The sequence below is a fragment of the Ciconia boyciana genome, chromosome 3 (genome assembly GCF_034638445.1).
Source record: "Ciconia boyciana chromosome 3, ASM3463844v1, whole genome shotgun sequence".
NCBI lineage: Eukaryota > Metazoa > Chordata > Aves > Ciconiiformes > Ciconiidae > Ciconia > Ciconia boyciana.
Genome location: NC_132936.1, coordinates 4,443,933 through 4,468,314, shown reverse-complemented (window position 1 = coordinate 4,468,314; position 24,382 = coordinate 4,443,933). Strand labels below are relative to the sequence as shown.

Below are 24,382 nucleotides of genomic sequence, written 5' to 3'. Positions count from 1 at the left end.
TCTCTCCCCTTGCACAAACCCATTTTCATGTTCAGCATGAGCTTGGACATTAAGTTCTGGAGGTGCTCATTTTAATCCCCAGCAAGACAGATCCCTCATAAGGAGAAAGACAGTATGGAACATCAAATAATAATTAAAGTGGGCTCCAGCTTAAAGAAAGGTCCCATACCTGGGATGCCAGATGGTGGACTAATTTGGTGAACCACAGGTGTCTGCGCAGCAGAGAACTGCAAAGAGATATTTGTAGTTAAATGGCAGTCGTTTTCACAGCAGCCCAACAAGATCTGATTACGCATTGCTCACAACACAGTTGGCAACCGCGTTTCAGAGACTCACACTTTAGGATTTGATCTTTGGAGTCCTGCTCTGCAAAAGGAGTAAGTACAATGTCCCTTTCTTGCCCCCTCTGCATTCAGAGTATGGCTTACTGCTATTTTTGCATCCTCTTTGTGCCCAGATTGTCCACCCTGGCTTGAGTCAATTCCAGAAGATATGGTTTAATACACTACAAAATTTCTAAGCCATGCTTTATCTGAAGTCGAGACCACCACGTTATCTGGCATTATGGCACCATTTTTCTTCCCAATAATATACTCTTAAAAACTATTTCTACATCACAGAAGTGAGATACTTCAGCTAGCCTTTAGCAAGCTTGTAGAGTATCCTAAAGCAGTGTAGCAAAGAAAATGCTTGTATTGGCCCATCTTAATGCAGTATAATACATCAGAGGTGTCTTTGGGAAAGCACTACCTTTCCTTCTGAGGAAACGGCAAGAAAATACTGGAAATCTGCTGTGGGGTACTATTTTTGACTTAAACAGAGTCCAAGAAAGAGCAGAGAGATTGTGCTTTGAGGCAAGCCTCTCAGAAGATGGGGAACACACAGGGACCCTTTCCAAGTGGAGGAAGGTCATCATCAGCCTCCCAAAGTAGCTGAGAGACATGGATACCTGACCTGGCACATGCTTTGGCTGCATTTTCAATTAGTAGATCAGCCCTATTGCCCCTTTTCTCCAGTTGACTCTCAAATCTGTGAGACCTTTTTTAACCAAAATTACTCTAGAAATTTTTTGCCTAGGCTGACATCGATCCTATTCAAATGGCATTGTGTGTGGGAGCACTACTCATCAGTCGAGTAGCAAGAGGCTCACATGGTCCTCCATACACTGTTAACTCACATGGAACCAATATTATCTGTAAATGTTCCTGTCCTTGCCTGGAAGATGGCAAACAGAACAGGACAAATAAATGGATGGCTTCGGCAGCTAAAAAGTGCCTTATGTCCAAATCAAGCATCTGGATCCTAGTACTACAAGAAATAAAAAGGTAATCAAAACCCCTTGGATGTGTTTAAAAAATTCCTGCTCTGGATAAGGAGTTGTCTCCAGCACACTAGGTATTATCCAGTTCTGGGTTAGCTGAATATTATCTTGTAACAAGCTGATGTACCTGAGACAGTGTGGTCTGGTGTCGGTGGGAACATACCTGGACAGGCAATGAAAAAGAGTTGGATAGCTTGGGAAAGCCACAAGGAGAGTTATGGAAAGGGAAGGTGGGCTCTTGGACTACAGCTATACAAGTAAACAAAATAACTTGGAACCTGCTATTTGGCCCAGGGACCATCACGGCTTATATCCACTTAGGGAAACTCTTCCCCTACACCAAAAAGAAAGTGGCCTGATCCACGCTGTCTGATGGGAGCAGACTTGCCATCACCCAAACTGCACCAAGGAGCAGCAGCTAGGTGATCCCAGGCAGTGCCGGAGACCACATCCTGACCCTGCCTTCCTAACTAATACAGGCACAGACTTGCATTTTACAGGGAGACCTTGGCAAAACCATGTCAGTTCTTTATTCCTCAGATATCTGCTTTGAAAAATAAGAGTATCATCATCTTCTTTCCCCAGTGCAGCATTCTGCACTCTGGAAATGAAAATCATTATGTGAAAACCAAGGGTCAAATCCATCAAGGTATGTAGGGGTCTTGGGTTTAAGATGATGTATAAAGGCATCTGGCTTGTAGATTTTGTAAAATCTATTTGTGTCTCTGCTTTCTTAGGAGCTACAAATACCTCCATAAATCTGGCCTGCAGTCCTGCTACCTGGCTAAATCCTGTTTCCATCTAAGTCATTAACTGCTCGATTTCATTAACCTTACATAAAAAGTACATTTGCCATGTGTCCCCATTCCCCAAATCACCCATTTCTCAGAGCCTTCTCCACACATCTCCATCCTCCCCACCGTCTTTTTGAGTTTTCTCAAGTCTTCACTTGCACGTACGGATGCTGCTGTCAGCCCAGTAGACAGCATAAAAAACTCATTTGCAGAATCAAATCAAGGACACCATTGCATATGTCATTTTTTTCCAAGCTTTCCTTGAACCTCATTCCCTTTCAAAGCTCAGTTTTCACTTTCTTCTTTCTTATGGTCATGTGAATAATTAATGAGTAGCCACAAACTCTCTGCAGTGATGGCCGCTTCTGAGAAAGAAAGGCAACATCACACCATACCCTGGGCTGGAGCTGATGCTAAAAAGCCAAAACCAGCATGAAAGCTAGGGCCACTAGCTGACACAAGTCTTCTGAGCTGTTCAGACTTGTTGCTGCCTGCAGCAGGCTTTTTCAATCTACTGTGGAGGCAAAATTAATTTTTAATACACATAGCTCCCAGGTCCCAGTCCCAAAACAAAGAGACACATTGTGTTTTATTTAGCTTGGAATGTGCCTCATTAACAGCATCCCCTGGTGATTTTTCATCAACTCTCTAAGATAGCTGAACCACCCAACGACTCTTCAGCTTTAATGTGCAATTTACTGAAAATGCTGGGCTTTCTTGCTCGATACTCGAAGTTAGCACAGAGGTGGAACGTGACTTCTGAACACACCAAGCCTCATCCTGGAGCACACAGCCATGGTTAAGGATTCTTCTCTGCAAGAGATTCTGACACCATCATCATTACCTGGTCTGATATTGCCATACCCCACAAGCTCCTGAGACAATGTGCTTTGACATTGAGAGCCAAAGGGAAAATACTGGTCTGAGGGTGAGTAGCGAGCTCTCATAATAACTGAGCAACAGATATGAAATCACTACTGAGGTCCAAGCTTTCCAAATCTTGCTCATCTTAGGCGTGGAGAGCTGTCCTAGACCTGGAGAGATGTCCTTTCCTGGAACCAGCTGTGCCCATGAGAGGTATTCTTGCCCATGGTTACCTGTCAGTGCAGATTGTTAGCTGCCACCCTGCAGCTTGGTGTGTAACACCAGAAGAAGCCAGCATAGGGTCTTCTGACACAATAGGGTCTTCTGCCTCTGCGGCTTAAGTGCAGAGACAGATTAACTTGGACCCAAATTTTTGATTCAGAAAGACCTCTTAGGTCACCTAGTCTATCCAGTGCCAGACTGATGAGTACCTCAATGCACCTAGTTTTAAGGGACAGAAGGAGCATCCTAACTTCTTGTCCTGACATGCAATCAGACATACAGTATATGAGAGATAATATTTCAACATATTCCCTGTGATACTACGTCTGAAGTTTGACTCCCTTCAATACCTTGAATTCTTTATCATCACTTCTATACTTGCTTGGTGATTACCTTGAAAGTATAGTTTTCTTTCTCCACCTCAGTCAGGTTGTTAATCACATGACCTTTAAAGATCACCTCCACGTAGTACAAACCCTCTTGAGGTGAAGACCTAGGTGGAATAAAATGTGTTATATTATATTATTTTTATACAGATTGGGTTTATTTTTTAGGAAATGCCAGGTCCTTCACAGGGTCTCCATTCTTAGTAGGTCCAATGAGGTTTTGATAGAGCAAAGCAAATTTACACTGTGAAACCAAATGTTACAGATATGAATCCAAACTCTAAAAGTACAATTTAAAAGAAATGTGGAGGCACAGCAAGAAACTACAGTTAAGTGCAGAAGGTGATAGAACTACATCAGAACTCTATCCAAATTGTATGTTAATGCAAAACACAGACATGAACATTAGTACTCATTAATACTAATGAATAACAGTTATTCAATAGTATTAAAATAACCCAGGGCTGCCTGGATTTACAGGGCATCTTGATCCTGGTTTGTAAATTAATGTTGCATTCTTAATGCACACAGTTTCTCAGCTCAGCATTCAGCAGAATTAACTCCCAGCCAAATCATAGCACAAGAGATGGAAGACCCCCATGAGGGTCCCTCTTACAGCCTCTTGAGATACCCATAGTCTTCCAGTCAAACAACCATCTTCAAAGTTATGACATGATGGCAAACAGGGAGCTTAGATTGCACAGCTGGTGCTTGAAACCATATTTGTTTCCTGCTCTACTCATAACCTCTCTCTATGATCTTGGACAGGTAAAGGACACCAAAAGCTGGCAAAATCCCCCCCAAGACTTTCTTGGGAGTTTTGCATCTAAGAATTAGATGTTCACAAAACTTTGAAGATCTGAGTCTAGCCTCTCCAAGAAGCCTCACTCTGACTCTCATGCTAGCTAGTCCAGTGCTTCATTAAGTTGAAATAAGGATAAATGCAACGCAGCTCAAGGGGTGCTCAGGTGCAGCCATAGTAACAGCCGTAGGAATTCCTTCAACTCCCAAACTGCTTATACGGACACTGAAAGAAAATGAGAATCCTACCAGACAAATGACAAGGTCTCACCCACACTATAGTAATGGATCGTACCTTGTTCTGCATCTTATAGTGCGTAAGTCAAAATACAGAGGAGAGACATCACATGGCAACCTGGGCCGGTCTGGATTCACTAGGGTGACCTCCAGCTGCGATGTGCTGGCTGAAGAGACGCGTTCTAGCTGGTGGAATGTTGAGCCTAAGTAATCAAAGTCAACCAGAAGAGCTCTGTGAGGACAGGATTACTCACATTCAGGCACACGACAAACATTTTTGAATGTGCAACCCAGCTTCTCTTTAGGAGCAATGTTTAGAGCCCTTAATCAGGCTTTTTAAAATAATGTTTATGTAATATCATATTATTGTGGTTTAACCCCAGTCAGCAACTAAGCACCACACAGCCACTCACTCACTCCCCCCCGGTGGGTTGGGGGAAGAAAATCAGAAGGGTAAAAGTGAGAAAACTCATGGGTTGAGATAAAAACAGTTTAATAATTTAAAAGAAATAATAATAATGAACTGTAATGAAAAGAGAAAAATATAACAAAGAGAGAGGAAAATAAAACCTAAGAAAGACAAGTGATGCAAATAAAAACAATTGCTCACCACTACCAAACTGATGCCCAGCCAGCCCCCGAGCAGCAGTCCCCCCACCAACCTCCACCCTAGTTTTATGGCTGAGTATGACGCCATATGGTATGGAATAGCCCTTTGGTCAGTTGGGGTCAGCTGTCCCAGCCGTGTCCCCTCCCAACTTCTTGTGCACCCCCAGCCTACTTGCTGGTGGGGTGGGGTGAGGAGCAGAAAAGGCCTTGACTCTGTGTAAGCACTGCTCAGCAGTAACAAAAACATCCCTGTGTTATCAATGCTGTTTCCAGCACAAATCCAAAACTAGCACCATACAAGCTACTATGAAGAAATTTAACTCTATCCTAGCCAAAACCAGTACACATATTAAGACCAAGCTCATCTCACCATGCAGCTGCGTGGCTTTTTTTGCCTCTAATACGGTATTTGGACTCTCCTACATGTATTCTACTGCAGAGATTGACAGTTATTGGGAGTTTGAATTGCCTCAGCCATCTACACTGGAAAAAACACATGTCCATAGATACTTAAAGCAGTTAAAGCAAAATTAGTACCATTTGACACTGTCTTTGCAGTTGGTGATGTCTTGCATAGTTTTGCTGACAGGACCTCAAGTTGGCCTGTGCTGTAAGGTGGATCTGCTTAGCTCACTTCTTTAGAGGGAGCTGTCCAAAGGATCAAAGACTTTTAATCTTCAGAAAGTCAAGCTTTATCTGAACATAAACTAGCATGCTTAACTTTTGTAGCATAATCAAATACAACTAGAAATTAAGAAGGCTTACAAACAACTCTCTCTTTGCTCATGATCTTCACAGGTGGTTCCCAGCCCACAGACTCACTTTAAATCACATCAGTGATTTCTCGATTTGCAGCAAACTGCATATTTCCTCCTCGTCCCAGGAAGGTTTTTCCCCTTCTCCCAGGGCCTGGCTGTCTGCTTTCTCCCACCAAAAAAAGAGAATCTAGTTGAACTGTGAGGTCCCAGCTGTGACTGTCTCTGCCTGCCACACAGTGCTGTTGGGGAAACATCTCCCTTGAAGACATGAGCTGTCTTTCTTCCCTCCATTTCATCATCTCTATGGGAACACACAATATTCAGACAAATAAGACTGATACCATTCATCATAGTTATAAATGACAGTGTCAGAATTTGAGCAGCTAAATCAAACATACACCTGTCCCAGAAACCAACTCTCTTCCCAATAAATCAATATTCAGCACAGCTGAAAATCCGGCCTAGCTTTGTACAGTTGGTTTTGGGCCCAAATGGCATGGCATATCCATTTCTGTGACTTTTACTCATATCTCGTGTTTATCATTAGTGTTTTTAAAGCTCCAGCATCAGAGGACCTATAAATAGAGGAGACTCTCAGCTTCTCTTCAAAAAAAGGGTAGCAGGGAGGAAATTTCTAGCCCTAGGTCTACAAAAATAAGGTAGAAATCTGACTTCTCTTGCTTAGAAAGAATTTAAAAACAAGCAACCACCACCAATAGCTTATGAAGTAATAACTTCAAGCCAATTTCATGTTATGGGTGCCTCAGACCATATATCTGTTGCTTAGGGTTTGTCACTCCAACCACAAATCTCAGAATGGAGCTGATTCTCTGTTACTTTGATATGTGCCTTATGAGACTTCAAAACTCACCGTCCAGGGTAATAGTAATCCATGTTCCTCCAGCGACACTGCCCTCTCGGGGGTTAATGAGCAATCCCATGGCTGTCACTGCAAAAACAACCCAACTATGTCAGGCTGAAGTACAATGGAAACATCTAAAACATCTCGTTCAGGACAAGACGTAGTAGTCTGACGTCTGTCCTCCTGTGATCCCACCCTTCATCTCATTTCTCCTTTTCAGGCATCCATATTAGTCATACTGCTCATCCTTTTTCCCCCAACTGTCTCCCCTATGTAATAGTCCCGCTTCCCCTCAGGGCGGGTTTGATGCCTTCAGGACTTGGTGAACCAAGCTACAGTCTGAGCCTCCTGTCCTCCTCAAGAATTAAAATAAAGACAATAAACCTCATGTTTATTCCTCCAGCTCTCAAAGAAATGTGCTTGCTGACTTCTGTACACTCAAACTTAGGGCTGCCCACAAAATATATACTCTTCTGGCTCCAAGATAACCTGTCCAGCTCTTTCTTGTCAAAGTCCTTAGGAAAGAAACACAGGCATGGAAAGGAACTCTTGCTTCATGAAATTAAGTCACCTCTAACTTGCTATACCATGTAGGCATCATGGTATACTATACCATAAAGGCATCAAATTCTTAAGATAATTTAGGGTTTATTTTGGGGACCCTCATCCTCTGAAGCTAATAGAGATGAACCAGTGGCTGGCTTCTTTTTTTGTAGCCAGATATCGGAATTTTTCAGAAGTCCTTTTCCAGTGATAACCAGTTTCCTGTTTAGCATTTCAGGAGATTTCCAGCAACTTAGCTGCGTGTGAATGCAATCTCGCCGAACACCAGTATTGATCACTGAAGCCAAATATTGGACATACTTGCATCACGAACCCTTAATATCAACATGCAAACAGTGATATGACTATCATCAAGTGAATGAAAACCAACAGGCATAAGATGAACCCAGGGAGAACAGGGACAATTAACAATGAATCCAGAAATCTCCACTGGCTATGGAAATAATGCCATGAAAAGCCACTAATAAGGGTAGACAACATCCAGTATGCTGCAGGCAATAACCCATAACATTCAACACCTTTTAGAGATGCTTCTCCATGTCCCTCACTCACAGTCAGTCTGTATCCAACCCAGTGGCACTGGATTTTGCTGGTGTTATATGACCAGTGTGGTTGGAGACAACACCTCTCTATCACCCACCTGCAAAGAGTATCAGCTCAGCACTCAGAAAGGATGGTCTCCAAAGGTTCATCTTGGACTTTGGATGCAGATTTCACAAGAGACTGCCTCCGGGATCATGACTTGGGGCCTTGGTACCTTCCCTGTAACTTTAAAACAAACCCCATCTGTATTCTTTCTTCACGTTGCAGACCTGTGGGAGCAATGGCCTGTGTTATAGCAGACAAAATGGACTGCAATGTGGAATCACAAAGAAAACACCGATTCATCTCTCACACAGTATAAAGGATCAATATATTGCAAACCATACTCTTTTTCCTCCCACCCAACAGATCTACATAGAACATATGCCCCTTCGAGCAGATGACTTTCCAGCCAAGCTCAGGATGAGCTTTCCCCCACTGGGGCCATGTTTCATAAGACTGACTCTGATTAAGTGGTAGGCACAGGTGAATTAGTGAAAGCATTTACAGGATTTAGAGCCGATGGTGTTAAACTCTCCTAGCTCTGTGCCGCTTTCTGCAAAATTGTTACATCTTTACATTAAACTAAATCATGCCATGGTCATTCTGCAGCTCTGAAAGCAAATGACTTGACTATGCTATTAAGCTCTCTAGCATTCCACAGCTAGCTCCAAACTAGGAATGGCCCATGCTGGCTCCTGCAGGTGTGCTTAGGAATTGCTTGGAAGAGCACTGGTAGACTTGATCACAACAGTGCTGGGAGTTTTTCTATGAATATAAACATTTGAGTCCCTGTGGCCTGGGAAGTTCCTTGGTCTTACTTGCTGTCATAGCCAGTCATATCACACATTCCCTTTATAAATTCCATGCCAGGAACTGTTCTAACATTTAAAAATATAGACTATCAACTATACTGTTTTCATGCTGGGTTTTGTACTAGTACGGAAATAACCATGGGTTGATTAATTTAGCCACATTTTAAATGAGCAAGAACCTCACATTCTCAGCAGCAAGCACAGAGACTGGGACACCCTTACCTAGAACAGCCCTTGGTGTGGGCTGTTCTACTCAGTTCTGTTCTACTCAAACTCAGTTCAGACTACAAAAGCCCCAGGCACAAAGATAAAATCAAATGGCAAGAAGATAATGTAGGATTTTGGATTTTTTTTATGGTAGGATCTAAAGGGCAAAAATCACAATCACTGTATCAGGCACTGTATAATCAGTAATTCTCAAAGGGAGAATCCATGTCCCCCACACAGAAGAACAAAATGAGGCAAAGAGACAGCCTTTCACAGTCCTGCTCCACCAGTTGGTGAAAAAAGGGCAAGAAGACACCTCAACTCTCTTAAGGCCCCGTTCCTCTGCAGGATGATGGTACCAAGAGCTCATGCGTTCTTCCATGTAGTGGTCTTGCTCCATTCCCTACAGACACTGCACTGATTCAAGCCCTCTTCTACATTGGTGAGTGCCTGTCAGGTCACCTGAGAAAGCCTAAACAACTGTCCATAGCACTGTCTGCTTTGCTGGCTTCTGTAAATGTCCATAAGACCCATCAAAATGAAGCCAACTGAACTGATTAACAGCTACATTAAAGAAAACAACACTGTTCAAAGAAATAAAAGGGCTGGTTCTTTGTTTGCTGCTGCTACAGTGATTCAGAATGCCTCGTGCTTTAAGTCATTTTCAAAAGCATTGACACATGCAGAGAAATGATCTGCAGTCTATAGGCACAAGGTGTTCTTGAACACTGATTAGATGTGGTCAGCTTGTGTCCAAGGGTGCTGGATATTGTTGGAGCATTGCACATTCCTTACTTAAGAGAAAGTGAAGGGAAGGGAACTTGCTTCTCTGCTCCTGTTTCTTTCTGTCTGGCCTTTGCCAGATAATGCAGTAAGCAGTTTCAATGCAATTGGTGAAAGTTTGGAGAAGAAGCGTCCTCCAAGCACTTAGGGACACCCAATACTGATCTGTTAATTGGGATATTTTTGGTAGCAATATACTGACCTCATGGGAAAGGGGGAATGAACGGAGAACAGAAATAACTGCTCAGGACCGGGCAGCAAAGCATTTGGTGATAATGGAAGAAGAGGACAAAATCCAGAATAAAGCCACATCCACATTTCTTGCACAACCCAATAGAAGCAGTTCCATAGAGCAAAACAACCGGTGCTGAAGACCCAACATCCACACTGCAAGCGTGTAGGGGTGTAACACATAGCACTAGCTCTAGCCTAGTCCCAAGGACTGAACACCCATTAATGGCTGGAGTGTTGTTTGACGCATATCTTTGAATTTATCCAGAAGGATTGACATCTGTTCACTGAGACAGTTGTGGTGTGCAACAAATCACCTTACCTGGAGATGAGAAGACTTGCTTCAAAAGTGCACTCTTGGTCTAAAATGAACACTAAAGTCAGATACTGTGCAGCCTCTAAAGCACATCTCCCTCCCTTCAGAGCATGGACTTTTTTTGCAAGATTAGAGTGGAACATAATGCATCCATAGCAGGTGTTCAAGAAACCAAGTCTGCCAGTTGGTCCTCTAGGAAAGGCAAACCTTGCAGCAAAGCCGATATTGGTTTTCACATGCTTCCTTCCCTATTGCTATTACCATAAACATGGTTTTAAGATCATCCAAATTCTATACATCATGGTCAAGAAGTCTCAAACAAAAAGCCTCCTTAGAGCTGCTGGGTAAGAGCAGGGATGCACAGAGCTGGATGGTGGAAGAAATGTGAGTTAGCACCCTAGAAAAGATGCAACAGGAGAGCAACACTCTTAGAGGTGAGGGTTGGGCAGGAGCTTTAGTTACCCCGTAACTATGGCAAACATGCTGTCCCCATAAAGCCAACTTCTAACCTTCTATTACCTGTTGTACCACAAGACCTACTGTAACTACTCTCACTGTATTTCTTGCACATTTTAACATAACTGCAATTTGTAGGGTTCCGAGTCAAGAACCCTGATGCATGTGAACCTTGCATTTCAAAGCAGGTAGATAAAAGACCATTTAGGTTTACTTTTATTATTCTTATTAAGACTTTTCCTAATATTACTTACCTTACTCAATTTGTTCTTCTTCCATCCCTCCGATGAGCGAGGTGTGGAGCTCTGATACCAGCATAAGTGCTCCATCCCTTTGACACCAGCTCTACCACAGTTTTGAGTCCGAGGTCATATTAGGCACTCAGTTCAGTCCCTGCATGGGTAACTGAGTCACAGTGTGCTGAAACCCACCAGACTAGTTTCTCAAAAGGCTCAATGCCTGTCACAGACAGCCCAGAGCCATCCATTGGGCATGCTTAATTATTAACCTAAACTACTTGCTTCTATTAACTGTTTTGTTCCAAGTCTTTAATGACCATAATGGGAGTAACCTAGAGTTGTCCTTCCATTGGTATATGGCTAGAACCTCCAACAGGAGAATAATGAATCCATTTTATCCTCCTTTTCCCCCATAACATGAGAGAAAAACTGATTGAATTATTTCTTCATATGCTGATATCCAATCTGGGAGTGACTTTCACAGCAGTAGACTTCAAGGTTTCCTTATATACTCTTAATACAATTTTTCCATGGCTTTCCCAACAGTGTCTGTATTTGGCAAGAATTCCACCCAAAAGGTGTTCAGACCCTTTACCACATCTCAAGTACCTACACCCCTGCAGGTCCTTATACAGTCAGCAGTGGGAAAGAGTGCCGTGGACTTACACAGTGTTATCATTCACCCCATGGAGAACCATGTGCCTCCATGGGCTGCAGGGAAGACCCAGCTCAGCATACATCAGCTACTGAATAGCTGTGTGACCATCACCCCTACTCCCACCTCTGTACCCATCTATTGGAAGCCCAGATGGTTTCTGATGGAGCCACCAGAAACATGATGGGTTGCTGAGCCCCTGCACTAGTATGGATGCCTTCATGGAAGTTTCCACCAAAATTCAGAGGAAGCTCTCAGACACCACAGCATAACTGCAGTTTAATGAGTTACCATGCACCATTCAAACAGCAGCAATATGTATGTATGCATGCTCTTACCTCATCCCCAAAGTGGGGGTAAAACAGGCTTGCTCATTTTTCCTCGGCCTCAATTCAGAGACACAGTGGCACAAAGTCACAGGCAACCAACCTTCAGGGAAGTTCTGGAGCTCTGCCCAGCAGTGGAACCAGTTGTGTTTGGTTTATTCTTAGGCCAAGCCCCAATGTCTCAGCTGCATGTAGCAAATGATTACAGGAACCCAATGGAAGTTAACCCTATCCTACTCAGTAGTCTACACTCAGTTTACTTATTAGCTGGAAATGCACTAGAAACATGGTCAGAGAGCAAACTTGAGGGAATTGTTGGGAGGGGGGAGGCCATTGCCAAAGGGAAGTATTGCCAAAGAAGAAACAGTTCAAAGATGATAACTTGAACACAGCCGACAGAACCAGATGTTGGTAACAGGGTCCACTGACAGCCCCAAATGAGGGCATGGACCAGGTCCAGGGTCCCTCCAGGGAGCCCTCTCAGGAGCAAGAGGAGACATGGCTGGAGGTTCAACTGCAACATGGGCCCATGATCCAGCTAGAAGGCAGGACTAGAGGTGGAACTGAAGACCTGTATTCCTACGACATAGCTCAGAGAGGCACTGCAGGCTCAAACCTGAGGTTAAACAGGGCTCCTGACCCATGGGCAGGGTGTGGATGGGGGTCCCAGGTGAGGCTGATCAGAGCCATTAAGGATTATTGCTGCCCTCAGGGCCCTGACATTTCTGCTCCTGACATAGTCAGTCACTCAAACTCTCTAGATCAAGTGAGCAAAAAAATAAGTTATCATCTTCGTCATTCTGTATAGCATTTTATGATCCAGTCCTAAGGAAATGCTTTATATGGGAAATTCTCAAGAAAATGTCCTACGTTTGCAGATCCAAAGGATTTGACTGGGATGAGGAGTTTATTCTTTGCAAAAAGTCACAGATTAGGTAAGACACTGCATAGGGAACCATCCCTCTGAGGAGCTGAAATGTGAAAAGGAAGAGGGAAGCTGGTGAAGAACATTGTCCTTAATGACAAGAAACAGAGATCCATAATTCAGGCCAGGAGAGGAATGGTCAGGTCACACAAGGATCTTGTTATATGAAGTGTAAACACTCTCCCACTACAAGCTGACCATGTTTAGGTATGATCACCCACCAAAGAGGAAAACGGTATAGTTTGATAACTAAGTGCACGTTTGTGTTTGTGTGCAAGCAATTCTTTTCCTACCGAAGGAAAGTTCTGCTCAAAAACATCGTCCCAGGCCATCTGGTTTTGTTTGTTTGCAGTTATTCATTTGAAGGTTGCATGAGGTTGTATGCGTAGAAATAGCCTTATGGACAGGCTCAGCATTGGAATCTGAGAAACATTCCCGCCTAGCAACCAGAAAGGACATAGAGAAAAGCAGGAGGTGTGAGCAGTAGCTCTTTGTCACTAGGTGGAAGTATGGAGCTGTTGAAGACCTGCCTACCACTTTAAACACAACTGAAGGCCAGCCAGGCTGTCCCTGCTGTCTGACACGCTTCCAGGACAGATTTCTGTTAATCCCCTGCACTTGAGGGAAAGGCCACGATCCAGCAGACAGAGCACAGGAAAAGATGTGGGACCTATTCTCAGCTCTTTCACTTGCTAATGCATGATTTGGGCCAAACAGCTTCATCTTCAAGTCACCTGCGTGTAAAATAGGGACAGCAGTGCACTGCCCATGAGGCCTTTTGCAGGGCAGGTGCTCTCCAAAGGTAGCAGCATGTTCTGGAGACACTAAGTTTCCCCAGGACTTGCAGCATTTCTGGGATGGAAGAGCTTTGCAGGAACCAAGCAAAGGCTCCCCTCATGCTCCCCCCATGCTCCCCCCAGCCATCACACAGCGGCCACTTCATGAGAAAAATGAGACGGTTGTTGAATGCCACATGGCATCACCCAGCTGAAAAGCTGAGGGGAGGATAATGTAGGATAAGGCGAGTTTTAGCAATTTTGTCTGCAACGGCTCGGGAGCTCGCCTCCTCCCTTCCAGCCCTGCTGGTGCATGTACCACCCCACGCCGAGGGCACCAGCCTTTCCTGCCTGCTCCTCACCAAAGTCAGACATCATCACAAGGGAACGATGTGGGAACGCTGCCTGTATTCACCATCCCCACATCCATACCTGTAAACAGAGCATAAAACACCCCAGAGGAAAGCAAGCCTAATAGGGCTCATGCTTGGACCAGCAGCACCATGTTTCTCTTGGACATGGCTGTTGATAAGCAGCCATCCTTCAACACAAGTTGTGCCATGCTGGACATGTGTTGGACACATAGTGAGGAAAACCATGAAACTGCTTGAACTTAGGGGCTCAGTCCAGACGGATCTTGGAGAAAGGTCTGTGCTTTCCAGCTTGGCATTGTCGGTAGTTAGTGTCCTCTTCCAGCCCTTATCTATCCATTTGTCATCTCCTCAAGGAACCTGTAAACTGTGTGTGTCCAAGAGGAGATGGGTTATCCACTCACACCACCAGCCTCCTGCCAAAATCAAGTCAGGACTTCTGCAAATACTGATGACCTGGAGCAAAGCTCCCAGGCTTGGAAATTCTCTGAAGAAAATTTCAGCACTGCCCACAGGCTAACCTGTGCTTCAAACTTTATGGATACAACTGTGAGTGAAATAAAAGCATCAGCATCTTGGGCATTGCACGTCCATAGCTCACAAACTGCAGACCCAGCATGGTTTTGACCCAGACCAGCTCACGTTAGCTGAAACAATTCCCAAGGATGTTTCGGGAGTCAGCAAGGCCAGTGCCTGCTCCCACTGAGCAGTATGGACACAGTCACTGAGTTTTTGAGGATGTTTTTGAGTTTAATAACATGGGTATGGCTTCAGGAGCAGGAAACTGCCCCTGCAAGGTTGGCTTGCTAGTAGAGATGTAGCCTGGAAGAGTAGCATGTCCTGCAAGGGCAGCCCCTGCACTGGCCATGCCGCTCTGTGCAGAGCTCCCATCAGCTGCTCTTTCTTTCTATTAATACTTCACTTTTTGTGTATTGACACAAATGTCCTAGCAACCAAGGTCACAAGAGAAGGTGCTAAGAAGCCAGACTGATTAATAATAAATCCTGGGGTTTGATGTCTTTTTTCTTGAGAGGCTTGTTAGACACCAGCAGGCAGGGTGCTGAGCTGGGATTTCCAAGGGAACCCAGGGGATTTGGAAACCCTGCTCTGATTGAATTTCCCTCTCTGAATCCTAGCCTTCCTCCTTGTGGCCCTCAGCATCCAGCTGGGTGAAGCTACCCATGGGAAGGTGAGTTGAGACAGTGCAGTAATGTTAAGCAGGGATCTGTCATCTATCAGCCATGCTGAAAGTTGTCCCCTGGGGGTCCACAGGGTTTCTTTAGTTGTAATCAGGATCCAATGGTCTCCATAGACCAGCTAAATACCTCTCAGTGCTATCGAGTCCCACCACGCAGGGTGGACTGCACCTACTGCCTCCCCACTTTCTACAGCCCTGAGCATCCTTCAGATGAGACCAGCATCACAGCCTTAGATCTCTGCCCTCACCAAGCCACTGTGTTTGGTCCTGGGTTTGCTGGAACAGGCTGAGCTGCCCACCATGGTGAGAACTGTGCCCTTTCCATCATGGTCCTAGCCACAGGAGTAGGGCTGAGATAAGTTGGCTTGAGATTGTAGGTGCACCTTGTATTGTAAAATAACACATAGAAAAGTCCCATCTTTTCTTCTGAGTTTCAATGTACTTAAGTCACCAATCACTTATGTCTGGATGCTCACAGGTAGGGCAAGAAGAATACTCAGCCAGGGACGAGCAGAGGGATTTCAGAAGCAATGCCTGGTTTTGCCACAGTCAATGCCTCATTAAACACCTTAGCACAGAAACCTGAGTATGAGAAAGCCAATACAGCTAGTTCATGAACGTTTCCCAAATCAGAAGAAAGAGCCCCTGGTAGGTCAGGAATGGCACTCAGATCTCCTTATCTTTACTCCGGTGTTTTAGGCACCAGGCCATAAGCTCCCCAGCTGAGCTGCTCCCTTGCCTGCCATGATTACACAAGGTAGGGTGGTGAAGGCAGAGAATATTAACATGAATACCGCATGAGCTGATCTAGGGAAGATAGTAAGAATTTTACAAAAGGGGATTGAAAGTCAACTAAGAAGTTGAAAAGCAAAAAGTATCCTTTGTATTTATCAGGCAGTACCAATACTTTCAAATTTCCCTTTAGTTCTGCTCCTTTGCACTAAAAAAAAGCATTTTGTTTCCTGAAAATCTTAACATTCATATTATTAACTTTTTCAGATTTAAAAACCCTTTGTTACCACTACTCTACTTACTTTTGCAGCCCTAACTGAGCTGCCTGACTTGCCTGGTTCATTTTTCTAGCCGATTTAAACAGGCTCAACTCTTTCATTTGAGAGGAAAAATGTGGGTGCTTCCAGGAGCCTTTCTGCATGGCTTTACAGGGTCACTTTTCAGCATGATAAAACTCTGTTGAAGTTGTTCCCATAGCTACTCTCGCTGCATTTTAAACAGGCGATGAACTTCTTTAAATACTAAATTTATTGCCAGTGCAGCTGCTTTAATGACAGGTTTGAAGCTTCTTTGGTTTCAAGGTTGAGTGTGTTTCAGCTTGCGTCCCCTGTGGTCGCATGGGTCGCGGAGGGGATGCAAGTCGCCCGGCCGCCTGCCCATGGCAGATGCTGGAGCCTGGGGATGCACAAGGCAACTGGATAAGGAGAAACCAGCAACTTGCAGGGGATTTGTCTGCTGAAGCTTTGGTCTTCTCGCCAGCATAGAAAGGGTGCTCCGCTGCTCCTGCGGGATCTGCGAAGCACACGGGATGGCCAGGGAAAACAAAGGCCAAGGCTGGCTCCTAAACCCACGATAGCATAGAAATCCTCCTAAATAAAAAACACAGCCACAAGGGAAAAAAAATGCAACTTTAAATAAAGCGCTAGCTACATCTGTACTGTGAAAAAACATCCTGGTATTGAGGTCTTCCCAGAGATTTTCCTCTTCTGGGCTGCTCATAGACACCATCTCATTCACACTTCCCATCAAGCAGGGCTCTGTTTCAGTGTGATGGACCATCACTCCCTCAATCTCTGTGTTACAGGGCTTTTTATCACGCTAACAATAGTATCCCAGAAAGGCCACAGCTCCATTGTGTTGGGTGCTCTGTAACTGCACAATACCAGATCGCGTCTAGCCTAAAAAAAGCTTTCACTTTAAATAGGGGCAAAGAAACACAATCCCACATGACTGTGGGAAAAGATGCGTGCTACAGACTCTGCAAACTCTGTAATACCATCCCCACAAGAGAACTACACCGGTTGGACCGCAGACCCCAGAGGCAGCAGGCAGCATTCCCCATTAACATCAAGAGGGGTCGCTTTTATGGAAGAAATCTCCCAGGGAAGTCTAGGCAGGCACTACTGCAGACTGAAGCCATGGCATTTGCTTAAATAAACAGCTGGTAGTGGATTGGGTTTCCGAATCAAACTGCAACCCAGCACCTACTGAGCTTCATCCATCATTAGTCTTTCATTAGGAAACTTGTTCTTGGCCTGGTCCCCAATTCTCAGAGGAGTGATTTAGGCAAATACCAACCCTGCCGCTGTGTCCAGCAGTCTCTGTTCTTCTGCCTGTCCCTACCCTTGTGGCAAGGCGAACTCCCACTTGTTTCTCATTTTAATACGAGATTCCTTCTGTTCGATGAGTTTTCATTTTAAAGGTTGCCACTGCCCCATCTCCTCTGTCCCTGCTACCCATGCCTAAGCAGGGGGAACAGGTGGGACAGCTGACCCTGGTGAATGAAAGGAGAGCACAGTTTCATTCCCTTCACCCCTTTCTCACAGCCTGCCACTTCTGTCAGTGATCCCCGAGCCCCCAGGGACTGGACATTTCTGTGTATTAGTCACATGAAAGAAATGAGCCTGCAGCAGGCTGCTCCCGGGCTTTGCTTCACCTCCAGGGGAGGGGATGGCTTGCCACTGTATTCCTCAGGGCTGGAATCAAGTGACACTTTTTTTTTTTTTAATTTGCACGCATTGGCTTCTATGTAAGACGTGCCACGGCCCTGATTAAAAAAAAAAAATAAAAAAAATAAAAGAAAAAAGAACAACTTACAGTGATCCCAGTTGTGCAAGGATATGTGTAAAGCCAGCCACTTAACAGAGAATGAGATCTTTTTCTGTCGTCAAATCTTAGGGGCAGGATTTGGTCTCATTCATTCACCTTGCATGAAGCTCCACAGCCTGTCATCACACAGCGGGTTCAAGCAGAGCATTAATGGCCTCTCTCAGTTCTAAATCTATTAATCTGACATCACACACAACAAAATCCCAGATGGACTCCTGCTACGGTGGACTCACATTTACATACTGGTCACTGAGCTGCGTCTCAGGGATATTGTCCTTCTCTCAGGAATAAAAACCACAAACTCATGGAAGTCACATGGAATGATGAACAACGAATTTGTTACACCATGAGAAAGCAATGCAGGTACTTTAATAACTTTAAGTCTGCTCTGCATTGCCAAGGTCAAAGAATAGGTTTCACTATAGGCTTGATTAACCTTGGTTTTTATGGATACACTGATTGCCTGCCCTAATACCAGCAGGTAGAAGCAGTATTTCCACTGCAGAGACCCCACATTAGCTCAACAACAGCAGTTACACTGTGAACAAACAGTTTTACACTCCATCCAGCAAGAGCAAAGCCTTTTTCTCAAGTATTTCAGGTGCTTGCACACACAACGAGCTCTGCTTATGTATCAGCTTGGCCATAACCATCTTCAGGCAGAAATACAGGTCCCTGAAAACAAAGAGAAAGATTCAGTCCCACTAGGCTGGGACAATAACATGCCCATGTGGATGAGACACTAAAGAAAAAAATGCCTTGACTGTTGGCAGTGGTATCTTGACCATTGGTACAACTACAGGATAGATTTGGTAACTGCATGTTGCTTTTCTCTTAAATGAAGGTGTCAGTAATGTTTCAGGGTTCAGTTCTGACCCCCTGATGGGTTGGTCATTGCCCAGCACACCTGCTAGTATTAGTGCTATGATTCTTAATTTGCTTTCCCACTCAAAACAATTTCTTTCACCTTTCCTTCTGGTTTTCTCCTTATGTTCATAGAGTTCATAAGATGCTGAATCCAGCAAGAAACCATTTCCTACCCAGTCTTAAAAAAAAAATATTTTAGTTAAACCACAGCAAGATTTTTTTCCCCCCAGCTTTTCAGTACTGCCAGAAACCTGAATAACTGGTTATTCACACACCTCTGATCAAGATATCCTTGTGCCTGCTGCGGCACAGACCCATCAACCCGACAAAGAAGCAAAAAATAGAAAAAGAGAGGACAAAAGCACACAGGTGGGATGAGGAAGGAAGCCTTGATCACAGCCTGCTGGCTTAAGTGCATGTGTTAATGCTTTAATTTAGAAGTTTTGCAGGGGTTAAAATGCAAATTGAATGACTATTCAACCCCCAAAAGCAAGGCGATCCCCTTATTTTTAGGGAGGGAGGCTCATTCAGTCCCGTCAGATGCATTTCAGACAGTCGTGTCTTGCCTTTTCCAGCGCTGTATGTGCGTGTACAGGGGGAAGGGCCATTAAAAATAAAAGTGCCAGTGTTCCTGCTGTCAGCCCTTTACCCACCTGTTCCTCTTTTAGCCCAAACGTGTCCACCTCTGACCCCGCTGCGGGACCAAGGCGCTTGCGAGGCTGAGCCCCCCACCCCTCGCTCCCCCGCTCCCCGCGGCAGCTGTGTAAACCTCAAGGGCAACAGCTGGGGACCGGGGACGATGCCTCCAGCTCCCGGGTGGAGGTACAGCAAAGGGCGTCTGCAAGAGCTCCAAATCACTGGCCTGACGGTGGGGACTCTATTTATTTAAGTCGCACAAAGTTTGGCGCTACCCTCATTTAAACTCCATGCCCATAAATCCGGCTCAATTAGCTCTCAAGACATGTTCTTGCTACAGGGTGCTAATTTGGTCATTGACTGCCCCAAGGGACTCCAGGTTGGGGTTTTGGGCTTCGGAATCTGCTCAGCCATGCTGCAATCCCAAGGGGCTCCCGGGGAACCCTGGATGCTTGCTCTTCGTAGATGCAAAGATGGGGAGGGGAGAAAAGGATGAGATAGATAAACTCTTCTGAGTGCTGGATGAAGCCCTGAAATTACCTGGAACGTGCAGGAAGGATTTTTCCATCCTCTGGCAGTCAGGGGCAGTAAATTTCACACCCTGACTTCGGGAAGACAAAGGTGCACAGGTTGATGCAACCAGTGCGTGTGCCTGCCTGTCTGTGGGCTATTTTCCAAAAGCCTTACGCAGGATTGGGCCTTGATGAGATCCTCCTTAATCTGCTTAATTGTAAAAACACCAGTGGGATGAGATTGAAACACTACCCAAAGGCATCACTTTTTTTATCCCATCTAAATACATGCTAGAACTCAACAATGCTCCTCCAGGATCCTTTTTCCTGCCTTGAAGGCAGACAGAGCTGTCCTGCATGGAAAGACATCCCTGCACAGAGGAGAAGGCAGCAGGAATCCACTGTTCCTATTCTAATGCAAATAAATTAAGATAGTCACAAGCTATCCAACTCAGCAGGTCAGTGGGACAAAGGCTTTCTGGCTTGGGCAATGGCTAGAAAAAACAGTCCTGCTGCTGCAATGAGTCCTTGGCCATGCATCGGGGCAGCCTCCTTGGTGCTCCTGACCTTCATCAGGTAAGAGGAGCAAAGAAATGAAGACCGTTGCCTTCCCAGCAGTCTTACCAGACCCATCTTTACTACTGGATGGCTTCAGAAATCTCTCTCATCTCTTCCTAGCGTTCAGAAAGTATCTGGAGATCTAAAGTGGCAACTCCATAATTGGGACTGGATGTCCTGAAAGTTAGATCTACCTGGAGCCCAGGTTCACTTGCCAGCTCTGTCCCAGACTTACAGGGGACCCTGGGTAATTCACTTAAGGTCTTCAGGCTTATCTATCAGTAAGGACAACAGCAGGAATAATATGAGATTAATAACATCTTGGATCCTCAGATAATGAGTCTGTGAAGGTAATAAATGTCTCATTAGCCATTTTCCTTTCATTAGTCCAACACCAAAAGCAGATAACATCTTCGTTGTGCTCTACATTATTATTAATTTTATCAAGTTCCTTTACCACATCTGTGCCCACAGCTGGACAGCACTATGCTGGTTGTGTAATTCATTGTAGTCTTCATACGTCTGAACCTTGATTTCACAAGAGCTAAGTGGGCCAAAAGGCATCATGATGGAACATCAACCTGATGAAACAGGGAATAGTACTTCAGATCCCTTAGACTGGGGAACCCCTAATACAGGAAACAAGGAGCACTTGCCACATGAGTTACTGGCATTGCTGGGAGGAGCTGGGTCCTCTGTAGTCTTTGCTGTGTTCAAAGCCACTCAGTGGAGCCCTACTCAGATGCTTTCAAACCAAACAAGTTGCCAAACCAAACACAACAACAGCCAGTTCAGGAAATGCAAAGGTTCAGGAGACTTCGTTAGGAGATTCATTGAATATTGGGTGCAAACCAGGCTACTTCTTGGCCTTTTTCTGGAGATTATTTTCTCCTCCCATGCTTGCTGTCCCTTAGTAATGGTGCAAGGGACTGTTGGAGTTGAAGCTCTGATTGCTGGAATTGGACTGATGATATCTGTTGGCAGTCGCTGTATCAGGCCACGTCTGAAGGGGTCAGCAGCCTGATCTTCCCATCGACTAACCCAGAAAGCACACTCAAAACCAAGCAGAGACTCTAAGACTGGGTGTCTCCCAACGGGAGAGGACTTAATTTCTGCATCCAGGCCATAAGCACTGCAGGTTCAAACAGTCTTTTTCATTCCGGTGTATATGCCAACTTTCCACCTCTCTTCCCCATCACCTACTCTCCCAGGCAGCGTGCAGGCATGCTCCCCCACCCAAACCCTCTCCAGCTCAATCAGCTGTCACAGGCATTGCATTCCTGCAGGACTCTCAGAATTGGCAGCTCTGGACATCTGCTCTTTTCCACCCCCGCAAATATGCAAGCAGGTGTGAGGCACCACAACTTTCCTTGTTCCTAGCCACTTTTACCCAGGCAGTGTGAATGAAGGCACAGCCAGAAGGGCAGATGATCTGTTCCCCTCCATCCTCTTCGCATCCCTCTGGGGAACATACAGAAACAAAAATCAATCTCTTCACCACCATTGAAGCAAACCCAGAAAAGATGAGTCTTACTTGTCTGAATATAATTCTTCTCTACTTCACTCTAACAGGGACTTCATACCAATGATGAAAATGAGAAAAGTCCATAGCTCTTCGTACACTGCAGCACACAGTTACAAAGCAGTATCTGGAGCATGTGCTACTTAGGTCAGTAAAGCTACAGAATACTGTGCAAAATAAATGACATCTGTATTACTCTCACACTAAAAGGACCCTCAATGAAGGGATTCTGAAGAATAACAGTTGCTAGTGAAGCCAAGATGGAAAAAAACCCAAGTTTTTCACTACTCATGAAAAAAACGACCACTGTTGCTTTCCTCCAACCAGCCAAGCTATAAGGTGATAGTAGGTATTGTTACAGGGTTACAATGTCAAAGAAAACAAAGTGGCAAAGCAAAATTACCCTATTAGCATCAGCCAGGAATACCAGAACTACCATACAAAATTGCCAGGAGATGCAGGTTTTAGATGTCCACCATCAGCACAGGTAGGATGAGGCTGAGCCCCCTCCCCAGTCCCCTCATCCAGCCTCTGGATGCTGTCCCCTGAGGGGTGTCCCGTTCAGGAGAAAGCCCCGTGTGACTCTGCTCAGCTTATCAGATCAAACACAGCCACATCGCAGAACATTTTCACCCTGGATCTAAGCATCTGTTCAGTTACGGGCCACAGCAGAAGTTGACATCACTACAACTTTTCATCTCACATAGTCTGTACTTGCCTTCCCACCCCAATTCCTCCATCTGAACGCTTGTGGAAAACTCCAATATTTATAAACCCTTTCACTGATCATATTTGCACTGTCAACCATCTATTACTGAATAAACGTCCTACACTGGAAGGACGTATGAGACAACTACCCACTGAGAACTCTAGAGAAGAGGTGTTTGGCCATTAAAGAAACAATTAGGTGCAATCCCCATAGAGAAGATTTCGGTAGCTCTTTTGTGTTAATTATAAAAAAAACCTTTCTATAGTGATGGTTATGCTTTTCTTGTTCCAACTGAGGCCAGTCACCTTACACAGAAATTAGTCTCTTCTTGGTTAATGTTACAGTTGTTCAAATGCTACAAGAGAAACAGTTGCCTGGCAAGTTTATAGTTATCCATTTTATCAATTATTTCATGAATGGTAATCACCATGGAGCACTGTGGAGGACTGGTTTTATCCAGATTCCAAGGAATCTTTAAAAGTTAAATAAAAATAAAATAAAAATGAAGTGAATGTAGTTTGGGTAGTTTATGCCCTATAGGTTATTACCTAGGACTCAAAAAAAAAAAAAAAAAATCAGTGCATTCAACTTTTTTCTTTCAAACAAATGGGTTTTTAACAAAAAAAAGAAAAAAAAGAAGACCATAGATTTTGCACTGAAAATTTCAGCTCGCAAGTGTGTGCAAGGGACCAAGGTGGGGGGTTTAGAGGGATAATCACTCTTTCTTTCCATAAGGAATGGGCTGATAACCTTATAGAAAATTCAGGCCAGCCAGGGTTAATCTCTTGACCGCATGGGACCATGTGAGGTCCCTGAGCTAAACCGCTGCTCTCGATATCGCTACAAGGTGTATCAGTAGCTCTAAATAGAAAACGTCCACTTTTTACAGCTTCCATGTGGCCACAGCAGAAGTCAGATGCCCAGCTCGTGCCCAGCTCCCATCCCCGCATCCTCATGAAACCCAGCACTGCCTCCGAGCACCGGCATGCTCCAGCGACACCAAACCCCGCTTTCATTAGCTGTGTCCAAAATCTGCCAGGCATCTACCCAGGGTGTTACAGGATAGCGTCAGCCCCCAGACACCCAAACGGAATCTTTCCATGGCAAGATTAATGCAGAACCTGGACAAACTACAAGCAGGCAATGGAAAGTCAACACTATCATTCTCCCTCTTTTGCAGGAGGGTGAACCGAGGCATGAGGGTCTTCTCTCCCTGTCATGTCCTCCTCCCTTCAACCTCATATTGCTGGCATGCACGAGATTTCTTGTTTTCCCTTTTCCTTCCTTTCCATGGTGGTCTTGCACTCATGCTCCCATCAACCTGATTCAGCTACAGCTTTCAGAGAAAGGGAGGGCAGAGCCGCACTGTCTCCAGCTCCCTGGTAAGACCATCATGCTTTTCCAGCTGTGCTTCCCAGGAGAAAGTTGTCTATATCATA

At 44.8% G+C, this 24,382-nt stretch overlaps 1 protein-coding gene across 1 annotated transcript in view; it reads right to left on the bottom strand.

Moving 5' to 3' along the window:
• PKHD1 (PKHD1 ciliary IPT domain containing fibrocystin/polyductin) overlaps nucleotides 1–8,110 on the bottom strand; it is a 269,688-nt gene extending 261,578 nt beyond the window's left edge. The window contains exons 1-5 of the mRNA XM_072857760.1: nucleotides 8,059–8,110; nucleotides 6,864–6,941; nucleotides 4,684–4,828; nucleotides 3,595–3,694; nucleotides 170–227 (exon numbers count right to left, since the gene is read on the bottom strand). Of these exons, the coding sequence (XP_072713861.1) occupies nucleotides 170–227; nucleotides 3,595–3,694; nucleotides 4,684–4,828; nucleotides 6,864–6,941; nucleotides 8,059–8,110 (433 nt within the window). The remainder of the gene's footprint in view (nucleotides 1–169; nucleotides 228–3,594; nucleotides 3,695–4,683; nucleotides 4,829–6,863; nucleotides 6,942–8,058) is intronic.
• Nucleotides 8,111–24,382: the final 16,272 nt, after the last annotated feature.